Below are 21,156 nucleotides of genomic sequence, written 5' to 3' on the forward strand. Positions count from 1 at the left end.
TGGACTCCATGTCCCAAGGACTCAGAGACTGGCTGTGGGTGCAACTGGTAGATCCTACAGCCCCCCAAACTGCAAGAACAGGGGGAGAGAGCATCCAAAGGAGCCCAAGATCCTGGGACCAAGGGACCGGCACAAACAGATGCTCCCTGGGGTGTGCCTGGCTGGCATCTGGAGCAACATCCCTGGCCTAGTGTTTCATGACCACTGTGGCTGTGACGGTGGCCAGGGTGGTGGCCCGCGGTTCTGAAACTGCAAGCTGCAGGCTGTTTTGCAGCCAGTTCCCCGTGGCCACCTCCCCTCTGCCCGTGCTACTGTGCCTCACAACCTTGGTGGGGCCGTGGCTCTGAGAGGGTCCTGTATCCGTCCAGCCCTGCACTCTCTTCAGCCTCCCAGCAGCCCCCAGAGTCCGCAGGCCCAGCAATTTCTGCAGTCGCAAGGTCCCGGGCACTCCATCAGTCTATGCTGCTGAGCCTGGTGATAAGCCCTCCAGAGCTGCTCATGACCTGCCCTACAATTCCAGCACTAGGAAGGTCCTCAGGGAGGAGCCTCAAAAACTGGGATCTGAGAAGAGCAAGTAGGTTCAGAACAAGGTAATCCTGTCTGCACTTCAAGGGTACAGAAGGCGCCAGAGGAGCCCCAAGTCAAGCTCCAGCTCCCTCTGCAAGAGGCACCCGAAAACACAGAGCCAATGGGGGCAAGCCCAGGCCAGCGACTAGTAAGAGAAAATGGAGCAAAAGCTCGAGTCAAAGAGAGCATTTATTCGGGAGAAACCAGACCCAGAGGCAGAGGAGGAAGACACAGAAGCCGACCTCGTACAAGGCAGGGGAGGCATCACCGTCCATGTGGCGTGGACGCTGAGACTACAACGATGGGTCCACAAGCTGGGGGACCACCAAGGACCGCTGGCAGCCGCCACAGGCTGGGAGGGAGGCACAGAGCAGACCCTCCGTCAGAGCTTCTGAAAGGAACCGACCTGCCCACACCCGGACCTCACACTTCTGGCCTCTGGGACTGTGAGACACCGCATTTCTATTGTTTTAAGCCACCAAGTCTGTGGCCATTTATTCTAGCAGCCCAGGACCCGAATACAGTAGGCCAATACTAATAAATGTCCTAGTATTATTAGGTAATATGAATGTTTCAAAACACTATTTAGAAAATCAAACAGTAGGGGGCGCCTGGGTGGCTCAGTCGGTTAAGCGGCCGACTTCGGCTCAGGTCATGATCTTGCGGTCCGTGAGTTCAAACCCCGCGTCGGGCTCTGTGCTGACAGCTCAGAGCCCGGAGCCTGTTTCAGATTCTGTGTCTCCCTCTCTCTGACCCTCCCCCGTTCATGCTCTGTCTCTCCCTGTCTCATAAATAAATGTTAAAAAAAAAATTAAAAAAAAAAAATCAAACAGTAGAATCTACTGAAGGCGGGGGGTGGGGGACCATTCAACCCATTACACCTACCCCATCTCTCCCTATTTCCTTATTTTCAACCTGGGCACTATCTGCTCTCAACGTGGGTCTCAATCAGAACATGCCTGGACTTTACTGTTGTTTTCCTTTTAACCTAATGTGAAGGTGCTTGTAAGAGGTCACGGGGCCAAATCAAACTTCTGGGGCTTATGGATTTGATACACTCGTTCCTGAGCCTTCACTTATGCTGTGTATTTGTGATGTCTTTTCAGCCTTCTGTTGAATTCAAGTTTTCTGTATTCAATTTTTCCGAGTAATTCAGAAATCCTACCTTATCCCTGTTTTTGGTGGTTCCTCTTAAAATTTTACTTTAAACTCACATCAGCTGTGAACATCTAGAACACCTTGGCCAGCGTTTACTTCCCTCCTTCCCTTCTCCCTTGCTACGTATATACAGTTGACCCTCGAACAATGCAGGGGTTAGGGGCTCCAACACTCCACAGAGTCAAAAGTCTGCATAAATCTTTTTTAAAAAAGAGTTTTAGGGGCACCTGGGTGGCTCAGTCAGTTAAGCTGCTGACTTCGGCTCAGGTCATGATCTCAACAGTTCATGGGTTCGAGCCCTGTGTTGGGCTCTGTGCTGACAGCTCAGAGCCTGGAGCCTGCTTCTGATTCTGTGTGTGTGTCTGTCTGTCTGTCTGTCTCTCTCTCTCTCTCTCTCTCTCTCTCTCTCTGCCCTTCCCCTGCTCATGATCTGTCTCTCTCCCTCTCTCTCAAAAAATTAAATAAACATTTAAAAAAAATTAAAAAGATTTTTTTAAACATTTATTTTTGAGAGAGAGAGACAGAGTGTGAGCTGGGGAAGGGCAGAGAGAGAGAGGAAGACACAGAAACGGAAGCAGGCTCCAGGCTCTGAGCTGTCAGCACAGAGCCCGATGCACAGCTCAAACTCACGAGCCGTGAGATCATGACCTGAACCGAAGGTGGATGCTTAACTGAGCTGCCCAGGCGCCCCTGCAAGTAACTTTTAAATTAAAAAAAAATTGTACTGCTTTTTTGAGAGAGAGAAAAAATGTGCATGGGGAGGGGCAAAGAGAGAGGGAGACAGAGAACCCGAAGTAGGTTCCACACTGTCCGTGCAAAGCCCAACACGGGGCTCAAACCCATGAACCGTGAGATCATGAGCTGAAGTCGGATACTCAACTGACTGAACGAACCAGGAGGACCGTAACTTTGGACTCCCCGAAAACCCAACTACTAAAAGCCTACTGTTGACCAGAAACCTTACCGATAACATAAGCAGTCAATTAACCCATTTTATACCTTATATACATTATGTACTATATTCCTACAATAGTATCACAAAGTTACGATACCATAATAACAGTCTTAGCATAGTTAGCTGGAAAAAAGAAAATGTCACTGAGAAATTCATGGGGAGAAAATACATTCACAGTGCTGAACTGTACGTATTGAAAACAAAAATCCAGGTGTTAACTGGACCCTTGCACTCAAACCCGTGCTGTTAAGGGTAAACCGTATGGAGATAATCTAGGCCTTTAGTATGAAAATACTCCTTCACCAATCTCTCACTTAGACTTAACTGAACGTTTGCTGGCTTCTCTGCGTCTGTCCCGCTTGGTCCTGCAGCTGCTCTTGGATTCGTGGTTTTTTCCAGGTGCACTGCTCCCAGAAGGTCTTTGCGGTTACTTTCATGAGTCCTTGCGTATCTGAAGTGTCCTCACTGGTCTCCTCATGGGCAACAGTCTTGATACATGGAATTCTAGGTTTTAAGTCCCGTCTCCTCCCTGCTGTCTTTTATCCAGTGTTGCTGTTGTGATTCCTTTCTTCTTAATCTGGTCTTTCGTCCCTGGAAAGCCAGTGATTTTCTCTTTATCCACAAGTTTCCTGGCATTTTACTTGACATTTCTATGTACAAGTTTTTTAAACCTTTATCCTGCTTGGCCTACAGCAAGCCCTTTAAATTTGAGGGTTTTATCTTAATCTAGTTCAGAAATATTCCAGTATTTCTTTGAAATACATATTCCACTCTGGCTTCTGTTCTCTCCTCCTGGGACTTCTGCTCGATGAAAGCGGGGCTGCCCGACATGCTCCCCAATCTTGCGGACCTGCCCAGAGCTCCGGAGAGAACCACGTAGCGCCACGGCCCAGCCTGCCCATGGCCCCGTCCCTGCTCCGTGCCACAGGTTTCTAAGGGTGTCATTCTTCACTCAACAGTCAGCTGAGTGTCCGACTTTGGCTCAGGTCACGATCTCATGGTTCGGGGGTTTGAGCCCATGTCAGGCTTTGCGGAGATGGCGGAGATCTTTTCCACAACTCCGTTTTTGCACTGAGGACAAGCAACATGCTATCATCTCTGATGCGATGTATGATACACAAAACTGCCCTACTTTGAACATTTCCATGTTGGTTCTGTTCCTGGAGTTTCACGTCTCTCTCACGAGGTCAAGCAGCTTGTACATTTGGTGATTCCTGGTTACGCGTTCACCTTTGTACCGAAGGTTCTCCGGTGGCCAAACCGAACGCCATTGGTTTCCGGAGTGGGTGACGGGCCCAGGGGGGGTGCTCAGAAACTGGTCTCTGGGAGTCAGGGTTTCTCCTCCTCGGTGAGGCCAGACGAGAAGAGACGCCTGCTCTCCCACCTGGGGGCAGACGTCACCGCCTGGCGCAAATGCAGCCTGGGCAAACAGTCTGGACGTCCCCTCTATGGTCCCAGGACCCACCCCTGCCGCCCAAGGGAGCCGAACCCGACACGGCTCTCCTTTCCCAGAGCAATTTTTCCTGAGTATACTTTGGACTACTGTTCATCTTTTGTCTTTCTGGGTTCCCTCAACTTCTAGTCCACTGGGTGAACTCGTGCTTGTTATAGATTTATACGTTATATTTTTAAAGGCATCTCTAGGAAACTGCGAATAAAAGAGAGAGGCTGGCGAATGTCTCCAGCTTCCTTGACTGAATCAACTTCTCCTCTTACCGAATGTTTGTGTCTCCCAAAAATTCCAATCTTGAAGCTTTAACCCCCCCCCCCCCCAGTGATGGTGTCAGGAAGTGGGGCCTCTGGGAGGCAATTAGAGTTAGACGACGTCATCCGACCAAGGCTCTGACCTGATGGAACTGGTGCCCTTGTAAGAAGAGACACCAGGGAGCTCTCTCCTGCTTTTTCTCCACCATGTGAGGACACAGTGAGGAGGCGGCCGTCTGAAGTCAGGAAGAGAGCTCTCACCAGAACCTGGCCGTGCTGGCATCCTGATCCGATTTCCAACATCCAGACTGTGAAAATGTCTATCGCGTAAGCCACCAGTCTACAGTATTTTGTTATGGCGGCCCAAGCCAACTCAGTGGACTCAGGAAAGTGCTATAATCAGCTACCAAACCAGGGAACTTTGATAATTTTTCCCCGCAAAAGACCACATATAGACTAAATTTGCCATCTGCCTTTACTGAGCAACATAATAAGTTGTTGGACAGAACCCATGATGAATATTTTAAAAATCCTTCAGGTGGAGAGGTATGTACACAAAATGAAGCCTGTAGAGCAACTCGCCACAGCCAAAGCAAAGCAGGTGAGCACCCCTCCGTGGACGTGGACAGATCCACACGGCTGACCAGGGCTCTGGGACCTCCCAGCTGGGCTCAGGGCTACCTACAAACCAACCCCAGAGTCCTGCAGGAGCTAAGTGCAGTGGTTATGGGCCCGAGTCTCAAGTGGATTCCTTGCTCAAGACACTAGGCAAGTCTCAGTGGCTCTGTGCCTCACTTTCCCCAACTGTGAAACAGGAATTAAAAATGGAACCTACCGGGGCACCTGGGTGGCGCAGTCGGTTAAGCGTCCGACTTCAGCCAGGTCACGATCTCGCGGTCCGTGAGTTCGAGCCCCGCGTCAGGCTCTGGGCTGATGGCTCAGAGCCTGGAGCCTGTTTCCGATTCTGTGTCTCCCTCTCTCTCTGACCCTCCCCCGTTCATGCTCTGTCTCTCTCTGTCCCAAAAATAAAATAAAATAATAGAAAAAAAAAAAAAAATGGAACCTACCCCATAAGGTTAAGTATACTAATTCAGTGCTGTGCTAGACAGTTCCTGACACGTGGCAAGTTCAATCTACGTCTGCCCTTATTACTGTAACTCTGATTCCCGGTACACGTAGAACAAGGACACAGGCAAGAACCTGACAGAACTCCTGCAGAGTGGCAGCACCACTAAAAAAATAAGCATATTTGGGGCGCCTGGGTGGCTCAGTCGGTCAAGCGTCGGACTTCAGCTCAGGTCATGGTCTCACAGTCCGTGAGTTCGAGCCCCGCGTCAGGCTCTGTGCTGACAGCTTGGAGCCTGGAGGCTCCTTCGGATTCTGTGTCTACCCCCCCCCCCTTCTCTACCCTCCCCGACTCGTGCTCTGTCTCTGTCTCAAAAATAAATAAACATTAAATAAATAAATTAAATAAACAAGCATATTTGCGGGCGCCTGGGTGGCCTGTCAAGTTAAGGGTCCAACTCCTGATTTCACCTCAGGTCATGATCTCACGGTTCCTGAGTTCGAGCTCCTCATCAGGCTCCACGCTGACAGTGCAGAGGCTGCTTGGGATTCTTGCTTTCTCAAAATAAACAAACTTAAAAAAAATAATAATAAGTGTATTTGTATGTCCTTTGTGCAGAGGACCTGAATTCATCCATGAACATATTGCCATGCTATCATGTGCTATAACTTAGAACAAGTGATGTATCTCTCAAGATGTTTCCACTGCTTACCAAATCTGATTAAGTCAACTCTGTAAACCCAACTAACTCCTAAGGGAAAAAACAAAACTGCTTGTAACTCCAAACCTCAAGTCATTACCAAATTCACAAAATCATTCCCATTGACAATTTCATTTCACCCTCAGAGACAAGCAGCTTTGTGTTGAAGGTTTCATCTTCTTCAGGCGTTTTCCTAGAAAATCCAACTTGAGGAAAGACCAGGTAGTGGCTTAAACCAGGAGAGTTCCTCAGTCTCAGGCAGACATCTTCTGTCTCGAAGGTGAATGGAAGGAATCAAGTCCTCTGAGGTGAACGACTGAACACCCACCCCCCTCTCCAGACCCAACACACCAGCTGCAGCCCTGCCCACTGGCTGACCAAGCACCCCCCACCCCCACCCCGGGCTTCAGGCTGTACGTCAGCAGGAAGACCCCCACCTCTCAGCCTGGCCCCAGTGAGGCCCACACACGCTGGCCACTCCCAGGAGGCCCGTCCTCACCCTGAGCCTCAAGCGCAAAGAAAGGTCTTTGGGTCCAGACACCAGGTCAATGGGCACTTTTGCTTCCCCCCAACTCACTAGCAGCCCCTTCGTGATAAAAATTTAACATCACTCAGTATTTTTATGAGGGTATGACCACCTTTGTCCAGAAGGAGAGAACCATTAAAATGGATAAATCGCTCAATCTCTTGCAGGCCAGAAAACTAGAATGTCTGCTTACCTTTTTGGGATCCATGTTGAATTTCTTCCTCCCCATAGCTATCTGCTTGTTCCTCTGGGTAGTTTTGCTACACATTTGAGACAGTTGAGAAATCATCAGCTGACGTTTGCACCAAGTGCAAAAGGGAACACAATCTCCTCTGGTACTTCCGCTGCAGAAAACCACCCAGACACCCCCAGCCCTCCATCTGCCCACTCCACCCACCCCCCACCTCCCTATCTCCCCGTCCCCTCCCCCCCTCCCTCCCCCATCGCAGAAGCAGCACACAAGGCTGCCGGGCTCTTTTCTACATTTGATTACTTCTTCAGAAAAAGCTAATAATGAGTAAGAAACAGCAACTTAAGGAAAGCATAGTTCCCTTCTGTACAGAAAGGCTGCTTCTTTGGAGGTTAATGTGGAAGGGCCTGTGCTTCCCCGGGAAGGGAGAGGAGAGAAGGACCCCAACTCCTCCGCGGAAAGGAGGAAGGGGTGAGGGGAAGAGAGCAGAGCAATCAACCACCTCACAAGGGCTGCCCCACTTCAGGATCCCAACTTTACAGCCCCTGCTGTGGCCCCACCCTGGAGGCTGTGGCCCAGCCATGGAGGCTGTAATCTCTGCCCCTGCTGTATCTGTGGCCCTGTCCCTGCGGTGGTCACCACAGCTGGAAACCAAGAAAAGAGGTTGGCTACTGGGCAGTGTGACACCAACTGTTTACCTTTCTTCCACTGAAGTTAGATTGTCAATCTCCGTCATAACTTCAGCAATTTCGTATTTCAGCCTCTGCAAAAACAGAAGAAATTGGAGGGCGGGGGTCTTTACCTTCCCCTCCTAGACTCAGAGAAATCTTAGCCTTCGGACACAAGCTGCCCCGAGGCCCCATCCAGACATCACAGGTCTGGAAACATCAGTACTTTTTTTTTTTTTTTTAATTTTTTTTTTTAACGTTTTTTTTAATTCATTTATGAGACAGAGAGAGACAGAGCATGAATGGGGGAGGGTCAGAGAGAGGGAGACACAGAATCTGAAACAGGCTCTGGGCTCTGAGCTGTCAGCACAGGGGCCCGATGCGGGGCTCGAACTCACGGACCGCGAGATCGTGACCTGAGCCGAAGTCGGCGCTCAACCGACTGAGCCACCCAGGCACCCCAAACATCAGTACTTTCTATCCATGCAGAGAGAGAGCCTCTGGGCGGGTGCAGCCCCAGCTCTGGAGAAAACACACTATCATCCATCCGCTCATCAAGGACAAGCAGGGAGGGGTCACCCAGGCAGATTCTAGAGTATCTGTGTACAAAATCCAGAAGCGACACTGGGGAGGACGTCACAGGTGTGGCAAGACACAAGAGCAAAGGGAAGTGGTGAGTCCTCAGCTCACTCCCTGCAGCTCTTCAACTCCTCCCCCGGCCCCGGGGCTGCCTCAGCTCTTGCGAAGAGGAGGGAGAAGGTGCAGCTTAGACGTGCAGAGACCAGTATCAGGCCCCTAACCGCCAGTCGCAGGGTGATGTCCACCACTCTGCCCGACACAGAGCACCATGGACAGAGCCCAGGAGGTGACAGCAGAAATCACCTGTGGCACTTGGATACGTCAAGAACAGCAGAGGGGACAGGCTCCCCTGTCCCTCCATGTGGCTCTGCCACTTACTGGCTGAGAGGCTGTTGGCAGCCCTCTTAACCTCTCTGGGCCTCGATGTTCTCAACTCAAAAATGAGGTCATTAGGGGTGCCCAGGTGGTTCAGCCGGTTAAGTGTCCGACTCTTGATTTTGGCTCAGGTCACGATCTCGTGATCTCACAGTTTGTGAGTGTGAGCCCCACATCAGGATTCACACTAACAGCACGGAGCCTGCTTGGGATTCCCTTTTTCCCTCTCTCTCTCTCTCTGCCCCTCCCCCACTCGCTCTGTCTCTTAAAAATAAACTTATAAAAACATTTTTTTTTTAAATTAGGTCATTAGAGCTACATAAGGTTCCACAGGCACTATCATTATTCATGTCCAAATAGGACCATGGACCTTAAGATACATTCTTATTCCTCAACCAAAGCACCCATTCTGGGATACGGTGGTTTTTACAAGAAGGAAGGGTAACCTTGCAAGATACAGTTCCACAGATTATCTTCCAAATACAGAGAAATTTTTATTTGGAATACCATTCTTTTCTTCACCAAGGAAGTTCAGACTTCAAACATGGGCTCCTAGGAAGGAGCTGCTATGTGGACACGCTTGCTCTTGCAGCAAGTGGCCTGTGAGGCCACATTTATTTTGGCGTCACCAAGATCAAGAAGCTTCTCCGAGAAGGGCCCTGTGTCTGAGTAACTTCCTCGAGGAAGCCCCAAGTGGAAGCAGCTCTGGCCTCCCGGATCATTTCTGCCGCGGCCCCAGACGCTCTGAGGCTGAGGCTACGGTCTGGCCCCTCTGCTCCTCCTGCGGGGCCCGCTCTCCCTGTGCTCCGAGCACACACACGTGGCAAGTATGGCGTCTGCCCGCGTCTTGTCGCCCTGCTGCCACCAGCTCAGTGGCGGCACATTGACTCATTCAGTCAAAGGCATCTGCATGCCAAAAATGTGACAGAATGTTCTAGATGCCGGGGATGTTGGCAAACGAAATAGGGGCTTATTCAATCTGAAAGAGCGGTGAATCTGTCGACTGCTGCCATTGTTCAGAAGTGCCCTTTTATGACTCTGGAGTCACGTGTCGCTTGCTGCTGACTCCAGTTCCGTGGTGTCTGCATTTGCACCCCCGAGTCCACGCGGCCCAGAAATCACCACCTCTGCCTGACTGACTTGGGTAACTCTTTCCCTGTCTCTTCACATATTAGGATACAGACACGCAACATACCCAGGTTTTACACTTTCATGAAGCTACGTGATCATTTTACCTAAAAGCAAAAACTAAGGGGAATTTTTGGTTGTGGCCTTTTTTTTTTTTTTTTTACCTCAATGTCATCAATAAGTTCCTTTTTTCTTCGACGAATGTCTAAAAGTTCTTCTCTCTCTTCCAGTGAGAGGTCTTCAGGCACTGGAAGACAAAAAAATCAAATTAAACAATTAAACTACCACCACTCTGGAGCACAAGTTGACAATACCTCGTCCGGGTGAAGACGGACATGTGAACAAGCCAGCAGGGCCTGTAAGCAGGTAGGTGGGCATCTATCCCCAAGAGAACCCCACCATATACACCCCATGTAAGATACTCATAGCAGCATTGCTTGTAATAGAAAACCCACCCAAATATCCACTGATAATGAATAAACGGTGGTATATTTAGAAAGAAGAATCCTATGCAACAATAAAAAATGGCTGAACTCAGCCTACCAACACAGGTGCGCTTCAGAAGACGGTGCTGAGAAAGCAAGCTGCAGAGCGTACACGGGCCTGTTTGTAGAGGCTGAAAATCGAGCACGTGCTTCATAAACGTCCTGCAGACATGCCGTGTATGTCCGGCAGAACAGGCACACACAGGAATGACAGACACCAAGTTCCTGATAACGGTTCCTTCTGAGAAGGCTGGGTGGCAGGAAATACATTCCAGAACGGCAGAGAGAAGTGGGTGGAGGGCGGCCAGTACATGGGTAATTGAAGTTTTTAAATTATTATTATTGGCAGAGAGTTGTTCATAATATCTTCTTCTTAATGATTAACCTCCCCCATTCCTGCTACGTCTCTTTTCTTTAATTGTGTGGCAACTGGTGTCTCATTAAGCTTTTCAAAGAGCTTTTGATTTTTTTTTTATTTTATTTTTTTTTATTTTTTTTTTTTTCAACGTTTATTTATTTATTTTTGGGACAGAGAGAGACAGAGCATGAACGGGGGAGGGGCAGAGAGAGAGGGAGACACAGAATCGGAAACAGGCTCCAGGCTCCGAGCCATCAGCCCAGAGCCTGACGCGGGGCTCGAACTCACGGACCGCGAGATCGTGACCTGGCTGAAGTCGGACGCTTAACCGACTGCGCCACCCAGGCGCCCCGAGCTTTTGATTTTTAATACTCCTCTATTGTGCATTTAATTCCTATTTCATTAATTTGTTTAAAGAAACAAAAGGTTAAGAATCTGATTAAATAGCAAGAGAGCGCGTAGAGCTTCTACAAACAGATTAAGAGAATACAGTCATGGTGCAGAGGCAGACATGCTGACCAATGCACCCGAAGACTGTAGCCAGAAAAGTACCCCCAGACAGGGGCACCTGGTGGCTCAGTTTGTTAAGCGTCCACTCTTGACTTGCGCTCAGGTCATGATCTCACAGTCTGTGAGTTCAAGCCCAGAGTCAGGGCTCTGGGCTGACTTCAAGGAGCCTGCCTGAGATATTCATTCATTCTCTCTCTCTCTCTCTCTCTCTCTCTCTCTCTCCCTCCCTCCCTCCCTCCCTCCCTCCCTCTCTCTCCCCCTCCTCTGCGCTCTTGTGTGTGCTCTCTCTTGAAATAAATAAATAAACTTAAAAAAAAAAAAAAAGTGCCCCCAGACAGACAGAAACCTAACACTGCGGCTTCAAAAGACAGGGCAGACGCATTGATAAGTGACAGGTGCTATATGTGATCCATCAGTTACCCCGTATACAAAATGAAGCTGAATCCCTATTTATCATCATACAGATCCTCAACCAGCTCTGCAAGTAGAAAAAAGGCTTAACTGTGAAAGGCAACACCAAGTTTTTACAACAGGGGAGAGCATATTTACAGTTTCAGAGTAGGAAAGGATTTTTTTTTTATTTTGTTTTTAACGTTTATTTATTTTTTTGAGAGACAGAGAGAGTGAGCGGGGGAGGAGCAGAGAGAGAGAAACAGACACACAGAACCTGAAGCAGGCTCCAGGCCCTGAGCTGTCAGCAGAGAGCCTGATGCGGGGCTCAAACCCACAAACTGTGAGATCATGACCTGAGCTGAAGTCGACCGCTTAACCGAATGAGTCACCCAGATGCCCCGGAAGATTTTTTTTGTAATTTTTTTTTAATGTTTATTTTTCAGAGAGAGAGAGAGAGAGACAGAGACAGAGCACCAGTGGGAGGGGCAAAAAGGGACGGAGACACAGAATCCAAAACAGGCTCCAGGCTCTGAGCTGTGAGTACAGAGCCTGACGCGGGGCTCAAACCCTCAAACCCTGAGCAGAAGTCAGACGCTTAGCCACTGAGCCACCCAGGCACCCTAAGAGTAGGAAAGGATTTCTTAAACAAGACAGGGAAAAACATAAATTATGCAAACACAGATATTAATAAATTCACCATTAAAATTAAGGAGCTTTGTTCCCCCAAATTCCATACCATAAAGAGCTAGGCCACAGACTGTCAAAGAGTTGGTATCCAGAATACAGTACTTGTACAAAGAAGGGGATAAATTTTAAACCAATGCTGAGAAAATGGGCAAAAGACTTTAACAGGCACAAAACTGAAAAGGAACAGATCAATGGCTGTGTGAAAAGATGTCAACTCTTTTCTTCACTGTTGGGGAAATGCAAATTCAAATCTCAGGGTGGGACCTCTACTAACACGGTAGTAAACCTCACTGAAACTAAAGTGAGGCAATTTCTTAAAACTCAACAACCAAGGAGGACAAAGATAATGGGGAAAAGACCACGTTTTCAAAGCCAGGAGACAGACCAGACCAACAGAGACTGGCTTAACAAACGTGAGGAAGAAGAATCTTCAGCCAACAGGGAGGGAGAGCAAGGCGTCACCTGACTGACGCCAGGTCCCCAAGGGCTTGGGAACGGGCTGCAGCAAGTAAGTCTGGGGCGGGCTGAGAAGAGTGAGCTCATCAGGAACACTGGATGCGGCTGTGTGAAAGCCATGGGATCCCTTGATGTCCTCCAGCTCCACGGAGCTGTCATCTCAGACAGAGGTGGACGAGGGACCCAGGGCACCACACACACGAGGGCACCACACCAAAGACAAGGGATGCCAGTGGCGCTGACACCCCCCTGCCCCACCAAGTCTTCTCCCCGTGGGGCTCCCGGTCTACTGGCAGCCACCCTTTACCCACCTGCACCAGCCCACACTAGAGGGAAGAGTCTTCTCTACGGCATCGACCGGCTTTAGATGTAAAGATACTGACGTCGGGGGACTCCTAGGTATGTGTCCACCCAGCAACCAGCACACCTACGGCACCCCACGGAGAGGTCAGTCAACAAGGCCTCCTGACACACTTGGGCATTTCAATAACCTTCAGCCCTGTGCTCTCCAACTGGAGGTAACCCTCTGACACGCAAAACAGATACCAAGAAAGACAAAAAGAGCGGTTATACCTTTGCGGGGCAAGAGGTGCTGTGGGGAGGCAGGGTGATGCTCTCCTCCCCCCCGCTGCCGGCCTGCAGAACCGCGTAACTGATAAACAGAACACCCGGAAAACGTGCGTGCATGTCAGACCCACCCAACGGGGCAGCGTGGCGGAGGAGGGAAGAGGGAGAGAGGGAAAGAAAAGGAGAGAAGCCAAGAAAGCAAAAGAAGCCTGCATGGCCACTTCGGAAAACCATCTAGTGCTGTGGGTTCGTGTCAAAGATGTGCCCCAGCGATGGGCCACAACTGCACTCCTAGGTATGCGTCCTAGATAAATTCTCAGACACTGCAACTGCAGGTACGTATCATGAGGTCAAAGAAACACACTTTGTACAAGAAAAAGAGAAGGAAAACCGGCCTAAATGCCCATCCGGGGTCGGGCTGGGCACATACACTGTGTGTGCAGGTCAGAGAATCTCAACCACAGTAAAAAAAAATAATAATAAATTAAAAACAGGCACAAACAGATCATCTCAGGAAAATGATATGAACATGAATGCTTTCTGCAAATTTCAAAAACAAAAACAAAAAAATTACGCCCGTGGTTTACGTGTACGAGTATATACGCAGCGAAATGATGGAGACGGAATTCAGATTCTTCTTACGAGGAAAGACAGGGACACACGGGATACCTTGAAAGCAGGTGTCATGCTCCACAGTAATGTTCTTTTGCCAAAAGATATTCTTCTTGGTATCAAATGAAAATCTAATTTTTAAACCTTTAATGAAAACATTTTTTTAAAAGCTAGGCAGAACTCTTGGCCCTTGAGTGTCCCCACTATTTCCACAAATTAGTTACGACGACTCTGGGAATTTAGATGAAGCAGAGAAAGGCCTTTTTTATATAGGACTACACCAAGCGTACTTCAGCTCAGAAAATTCAAGGCTGCTTAATAATTAAAACAGTCAAAGGCAAAGAAGGAAAAACACTGGCCAGATCACCCAAGTAACACAAACAGATTTCTTATTTTCAGTTTTCTTCTGCTGAGTTTTCCACTGGACAGAGAGGAAAACGAGAATCTGAGGGTGTGTGGGTGGCTCAGGTGGTTGAGCGTATGACTCTCGATTTTGGCTCGGGTCATCATCCCAGGGTTGTGGGATCAAGCCCCATGTCGGGCACCACGCAGAGTGTGGAGATTCTCTCTGACTCACACTCTGTCTCTCCCCCTGACCTCCGTCGTACTCTGGTGCTCTCTCCAAAAAAAAAAAAAAGTAAAATGTTTTTTAAAAAAACAAGACTCTGAAAGGGTTACAGCGCTCATTTAATCATCAACAGACATTTTTTTTTTTATGTTTATTTTGAGAGAGAAAGTGAGGGAAGGAGAGGGGCAGAGGGAGAAAAAGAGAGAGAGAATCCTAAGCAGGCTCCACACTGTCAGCACTGAGCTGGATGGGGGGCTCAAACCCACAAACCGTGAGATCATGACCCGAGCTGAAATCAAGAAGTCAGGCACTTAACCGAGCTGCCCAGGCGCCCTGACAGTTTCGTTTGAGAAAAGTCCACCTCCAGCCCCTCCCTCCGACCCAGAGGACGAACAGGGCAGGCTGACAGCCGAGTGACAGCTTGGTAACAAATACAAACAGAATGACCTGACGCTGGACCCAAAGCTTCTCATCACATCTTTAACAATCCTTCCCTGGAACCCATCTTTTCATGTCCCTTTAAGTCTTCAAGGAGTTAAATAAAGTACCGACCGCTTACTTTACCAGTAGTTCCGACCAGAATTTGCCGGTCTGAGAGAAAGAAACAATTGATAAGATGGGATAAAGTGGAGAATAATGTTCTCATTCTTTAGAGCTTCACACGGTCCCATTTAGGGGCTGTAATGCTATGATGTCTGTGCTTGCCTTTGAAATACTTCTGCCAAAAAAAAAAAAGAATTGAGCAAAATGATCACAATTGTTAAACCTATTTCATATGGGTATCCATTATCCATTTCATATTCTAAGGTATGAAATCTGTGATAATAGAGAGTAAAAAAGAAAAGTCTCTGGAATTCGACAGCCAGGACCATCTCTTATGGAAGTATCTATTGGGGTATCCGGCTGGAGTATGAACAGGAAACAAGGAGATGCTCCCCGGTGCATTAAAAAGAATCAATAAAAGGAACAGAAATAGGTGATGAAATGCCCTAGACCGATCTCTGCCCAGGTTCTGTCATTCATATATCTCACTGCCCCTATTATTTCCCTCGACATCCGGAATGTACAGAGAAAACCAACATTTAGCTGTGGCGCCAGCTGTTTAGGGGAAGTTTTCTCAGCATCTCTCTGCGTCCGGAACACCTCTGCAGTCCCATAATCTGACATGCAGCTGCCCTCACACGTGCACACACCATACTAAGAATGGGAGAAGCGCATTCAGAGAAGGCAAGCCCTCTTCCCGCAGCCAACACAGCCAGGGAAGGCACTCCACAGTTTGGATCCACGGCCTGACATCACCTACACTCTGTCACGTTGACACTATCAGGTAAGATGACAGAGAAAAGTCCCGCAGTTGGTTTTTCTTTTTTTTTTTTTTTCTCTCCTAAGAAAGCTGGTACTTAATTGGAAAAGTAATACATGGTTACACACACTCCCTGCACACATAAAAGGACATATGGCAAAAATTGTTCTTTCCAGACGCAATAAAACCTGTGTTTAAAAAAAGCAAATTTAGGGGCGCCCGGGTGGCTCAGTCTGTTGAGTGTCCGACTTCGGCTCAGGTCACGATCTCATGGCTCGTGAGTTTGAGCCCCGCGTCGGGCTCTGTGCTGACAGTTCGGAGCCTGGGGCCTGCTTTCAGATTCTGTGTCTCCCTTTCTCTCTGCCCCTCCCCTCCCCACACTCTGCTTCTCTCAAAAATAAACAAACATTAAAAAAAGCAAATTTGGGGGATACCAGGTGGCTCAGTAGGTTAAGCATCTGACTCTTGGTTTCGCTCGGATCATCACCTCATGGTTCGTGAGTTCGAGCCCCGCATTGGGCTCTGTGCTGACCGTGCAGAGCCCACTTGGGATTCTCTCTCCCCCCCCTTTCAAAATAAACTTAAAAAAAAAAAAGCCTTTTTTAAAAAAATACAAAAGCAAACTCACTGGAAATTACTGGTAAAAGTCAGCAAGATCACTTCGACTGAATGCTCCTATCACCAGCTTCCAAATGGAATCCCGATTTTCCGGAGACAGGCTTGAGTAAAGCCCTTGTCAGCCGGGACTCAGTTCTTCACCTGCAGAATGACGGCGGAGGCTGGAGGCACTCCTTATTCTAGGATCACCTCAAGCTCCACAGGAGAATGGGTCTACGTCAGCCACAAAGCAGCAGGTGCGGTTTCAGCAGATGGAAGTGTTTTCATGAGGGAAAAGCACTGTGGAAAGAAGGCAAGGAATTCCCCGTTTCGGTGGCCAAGTGCTGCCGGTGACATTTTCCAGGGAGCACGAAGAGCAGATTCGGGGGACGCAGCCTCGGTTCGGTCCTTTCTCAGGCTCGAACCTACACGGATGGAGATCGGCAGAAGCACGGCAGCTCACGGGGGGTGAGGTCTGTGTGCTCCGGGCAGGACTGTATGGATCCAATTCCAGAGTGTAAGCGAGGTCTCTGCCTCCAGCCACGGTGGATAAGAGGGGCTACACTTGCCTCCTGCCCAAAATGGCTACTAAAAACGCCAGACACAACTCTATACCCTTCGTACAAAGTGTCTTTCAAAAAAGAAGGAGAGACAGACATTTCCAAACATAGAAACTTGAAAGAATTCATCACGATGCGGTCTGTGCTGTAAGAAATGTCAAAGTCCTTCAGGCAGGGGGAAAAAAAACAATCCCAGATGAAAATCTGTATCTCCACAAAAGAATACAGAGTACCGTAAAACAGTGACTATGTGTGTAAACACTGTTCCCTTGAGATGGGAGTCTCTTTAAGAGATTTACTGTGACTGCTTAAAGCGAAAATAACAAAATGGGTCAGGTTAATAACATACAAAAACGTAAAACAGCACAAAGCCTGGGAGAGAAGAAATCAATGTACAGAGATTGAAGGCTCTCATCTTAGATGTAAAGGGGTTTAATATCATTTGATGGCAGAGGGATGAAGGCACAGAATATCTTAAAACCACAACTATTTAAAAACTACTGGGGGGCTCAGTGAGTTGAGCATCCAACTTCAGCTCAGGTCATGATCTTGCGGTTTGAGAGTTCAAGCCCCACATCAGGACTCTGTGCTGAGAGCACAGAGCCTGGAGCGTGCTTCCGATTCTGTCTCTCTCTCTCTCTCTCTCCCCACCTCTGCCTGTCCTCCAACTCTTTCTCTCAAAAGTAAATAAACATTTCAAAAAAAAATTTGTTTAAACTATTGGGGCACTTGGGTGGCTCAGTCGGTTAAGCATCTGATTCTTTTTTTTTTATTTTTTTTTTTAATTTTTTTTTTCAACGTTTTTTATTTATTTTTGGGACAGAGAGAGACAGAGCATGAACGGGGGAGGGGCAGAGAGAGAGGGAGACACAGAATCGGAAACATGCTCCAGGCTCCGAGCCATCAGCCCAGAGCCTGACGCGGGGCTCGAACTCACGGACCGCGAGATCGTGACCTGGCTGAAGTCGGACGCTTAACCGACTGCGCCACCCAGGCGCCCCAGCATCTGATTCTTGATTCTGGCTCAGTTCACAATCTCACAGTCGTGGGATCGAGCCCCAAGTCAGGCCTGGAGCTGGGTGTGAACCCTGCTGGAGATGGTTTCCCCCACTCTCCCTGCCCTACCCCCCACTCAAGTGCACCCCACACACACACTCCCTCAATCAATCAATCAATCAATACTACTAAAATAACCCACCAAAATAGAGTATGCAGTACTGTATCAAGAACTTTAGAATCGGGGTGCCTGCGTGGCTCAGTCAGTTAAGCGTCTGACTTCAGCTCAGGTCATGATCTCACGGTTCCTGAGTTCGAGCCCCACATCAGGCTCTGTGCTAACAGCTCAGAGCCTGCACCTGCTTTGGATTCTGTGTCTCCTTCTCTCTCTGCCCCTCCCCCACTCACACTGTCTCTTTCTCTCAAAAATAAACATCAAAAAAAAAAGGTTAAAAAATAAAATATAAGCAAATGGTATCTCAGAATTATTTTCTAATTTTCAAATTATACTAACAATCTGGTTATCTAACAGATCCCAATCTACTTAGATGCAACTTATAAATTATGTCTAATGACTCCCTTACCAACTTTACACACACACACACACACACACACACACACACACACACACACACCTTCAATTAAGTTAATCAGTGGCTCTCTAACTTCTTCCAGGGGAAAATAATGTTCCCCAAATACAAATTGTGCCCAGAAACTGTCACTACATTTTAGTCACAATATGTCAAATGTGAGATAGCTAACAAATTATCCAGTGCACAAAACTGTGATAACAGGGAGAGTTCAAATAATCACATGCAGCTAACTCACAAATGCACGTTTTTGGCTACCTAGTCCTAATCAAAAGTAATGTCACTTACCCTTAAATTTTACCTTGATTACTAATCCACACCAACATTTTTGTTAGGGTTGGGTTTCTTTGTTGTTTTTTAGCGTTTTGGTCAGCTCAGAGGTAGACCAATTCCACGGGGCACGTACAACACGGGCAAAGCATGGGCTTGGCATCTGGTCCTGCTGATTCATTAAGTGGGAAATCTGTACAGGTTGTGGTTTAGCCCACATAGACAAATACCTGCCCTGTAACACTAAAGGAACAGGTTAAATTAGCACAAGTTCCTCGCTACCACCGAGGTGAGGAGATTACACAAAGAACAAAAACGAAGGCTGTGAGCTCTTAGGTAAGCTCCAGTGTCTCATCACCACGAAGAACTGCTCTCAGTGAGCTGATACAGCAGGGTTCACATGGCTAACAGGGTGGGGCACGCGTTAGCCATGCTGGGTGCTGGTCGGGTCGGGGGCAGCGGTGGCCCTCCTGCCAGGGCCGTAGAGAACTCACCCTGTGGGAAGAAAGCGAGAAGCTCGAAGCAGCCCAAGCTTCTGCACAGGGAGTGCTCTGGGTCCACCGCTCAAACCTGTGCAGACCCTCCTGTCCCGGTCACCTCCCTTCGCCCTCCATCACGCTCACCTCCGTTTGCCCCACGACACCCATTCCCTGCCCAGCCTTCTTTGGATTTGGTGAAATACCACTTTAAGACAGACAAAAACTCAAGGAGTTTGCACCAGTGCACCATCAAGAAGGGAAGTTGTCAAAGAACGAGCCTCAATCAAAAGACCCAAGACAGGGGCGCCTGGGTGGCTCACAGTCAGTTGAGCGTCTGACTTCGCCTCAGGTCATGAACTCGCGGTTCGTGGGTTCGAGCCCCACATCAAGCTCTGTCTCTGTACTGACCGCTTGCTCAGAGCCTGGAGCCTGCTTTGGATTCTGTGTCTCCTTCTCTCTCTGCCTCTCCCCCACTCACACTCTGTCTCACTCTGTTTCTCAAAAATAAATAAATGTAAAAAAAAAAAAAAAAAAAAAAGACTCAAGACAGGAGAAGGGCAATGCAAGAGGGAAACCTACAGAGAAAACCTAAAGAAAAATGGACTCCATAATGTCTCAGCAAATACAAGACAGAAGCAAAACACTTCACAACAATAGCACGTAAAAGGGAAAAGAATTCACTCTAAAGTTCTCAGCATTCTAAGAATGAGGGTACACATGATCGACTTTAGATGTGGCAAGTTAAAAATGCACTTTAACATTTCAAGGCCAAGCAAGAAAGGGATCGGAATAGAGTTAATACGCCCAAATTGGGACAGGGGAAGAAAAACTCCAACAGGAGAAAAAGAGAAAAACCCAAAAAAGACCAGAGAAGCACATAAAATCCATTAGAAATACAAAACACTTGAATTACTATATTGTATATGAGAACTTAATATAACATTGTATGTTAACTATACTGGAATTAAAATAAAATAAAAAGAAAGAAATACACAACATAAAACATGGGAGTAGAAAAGAAATCCAAATAGATTCGGGGTTACTGTGGTAGAATGAAGAACAAAGCAATGATACGTGGCAGTTCCTCCTGGACAAATCGGGCCTGACCGGGGGACTTCCTCTGACCAAGAGGTAACGCTGTGTAGGGCCCGGAGCCCAGGTCCCAGGAGGTCGGGTACCTCTGCTATCTTGGAACCCTGAGACCACTGTGCTGGAGAAGCCGAGGTCAGCACCCTCGAGAATGCAATCTGTGAAAAGTGGCACACGGGGAGAGTCCCAGGCATCCCAGCAGGTGTACCCAGCTCCACTGAGGCCTCAACGAGGCCCCTGCCATGGAGTGAGGCCATCTGAGAGGAGCTCAGCCCCACTGACCTGCCAGCTGAAATGCCACCATGTGTGTGGGCCCAGACTAGAGACGTGTCGGCAAACTTACAGAATGGTGGCACAAAATAAACCATTGTCACTTAAAGATATTTACTTAGGGATATTTTGTTACGTTATGCAGCAACAAATAACTGATAGGTTTACAATGAACATAAATGGAAAAAGGACCAAGTTTAAAAACCTGGACTTAAAAAAAGAAAATCCAACTAGGGGCACCTAGGTAGCTCAGTCGGTTGGGCACCCAACTCTTAATTTCAGCTCAGGTCATGATCTCACAGTCATGGGATCAAGCCCAGCATTGGGTTCTGCACTGAGCATGCAGCCTGTTTAAGACTTTCTCTCTCCCTCCCTCTGCCCTTCTCCCCTGCTCATGCTCTCAATAAAATAAAATAATCCTAGGGGCGCCTGGGTGGCGCAGTCGGTTGGGCGTCCGACTTCAGCCGGGTCACGATCTCGCGGTCCGTGAGTTCGAGCCCCGCATCGGGCTCTGGGCTGATGGCTTGGAGCCTGGAGCCTGTTTCCGATTCTGTGTCTCCCTCTCTCTCAGCCCCTCCCCAGTTCGTGCTCTGTCTCTCTCTGTCCCAAAAATAAAATAAAATAAATAAATAAATAAAAAAAATAAAATAAAATAAAATAAAATAATCCTACTAAATGTTCTCTACAAGAGGCACCCACAAAATAGAAGAATGCCTAATGACTTAAGGTGAAAGGGGACAATGCCGTGCC

The 21,156-nt window shown here is 48.1% G+C and overlaps 1 protein-coding gene across 3 annotated transcripts in view; it reads right to left on the bottom strand.

Annotated features, from left to right (window-relative positions):
* CYTH3 (cytohesin 3) overlaps positions 1-21,156 on the bottom strand; it is a 175,931-nt gene that overhangs the window by 17,243 nt on the left and 137,532 nt on the right. Inside the window, exons 1-4 of one of the 3 annotated variants that reach the window (XM_049638932.1) lie at positions 16,184-17,470; positions 9,781-9,863; positions 7,565-7,629; positions 6,870-6,936 (exon numbers count right to left, since the gene is read on the bottom strand). In XM_049638932.1, coding sequence (XP_049494889.1) covers positions 6,870-6,936; positions 7,565-7,629; positions 9,781-9,863; position 16,184 — 216 coding nt within the window. In that variant the 5' untranslated portion in view covers positions 16,185-17,470. Of the gene's footprint in view, positions 1-809; positions 1,347-6,869; positions 6,937-7,564; positions 7,630-9,780; positions 9,864-16,183; positions 17,471-21,156 lie in introns of those variants that run through there. The other 2 variants (XM_049638931.1, XM_049638933.1) reach the window with 2 other exon arrangements.

Source organism: Panthera uncia, chromosome E3 (genome assembly GCF_023721935.1).
Source record: "Panthera uncia isolate 11264 chromosome E3, Puncia_PCG_1.0, whole genome shotgun sequence".
NCBI lineage: Eukaryota > Metazoa > Chordata > Mammalia > Carnivora > Felidae > Panthera > Panthera uncia.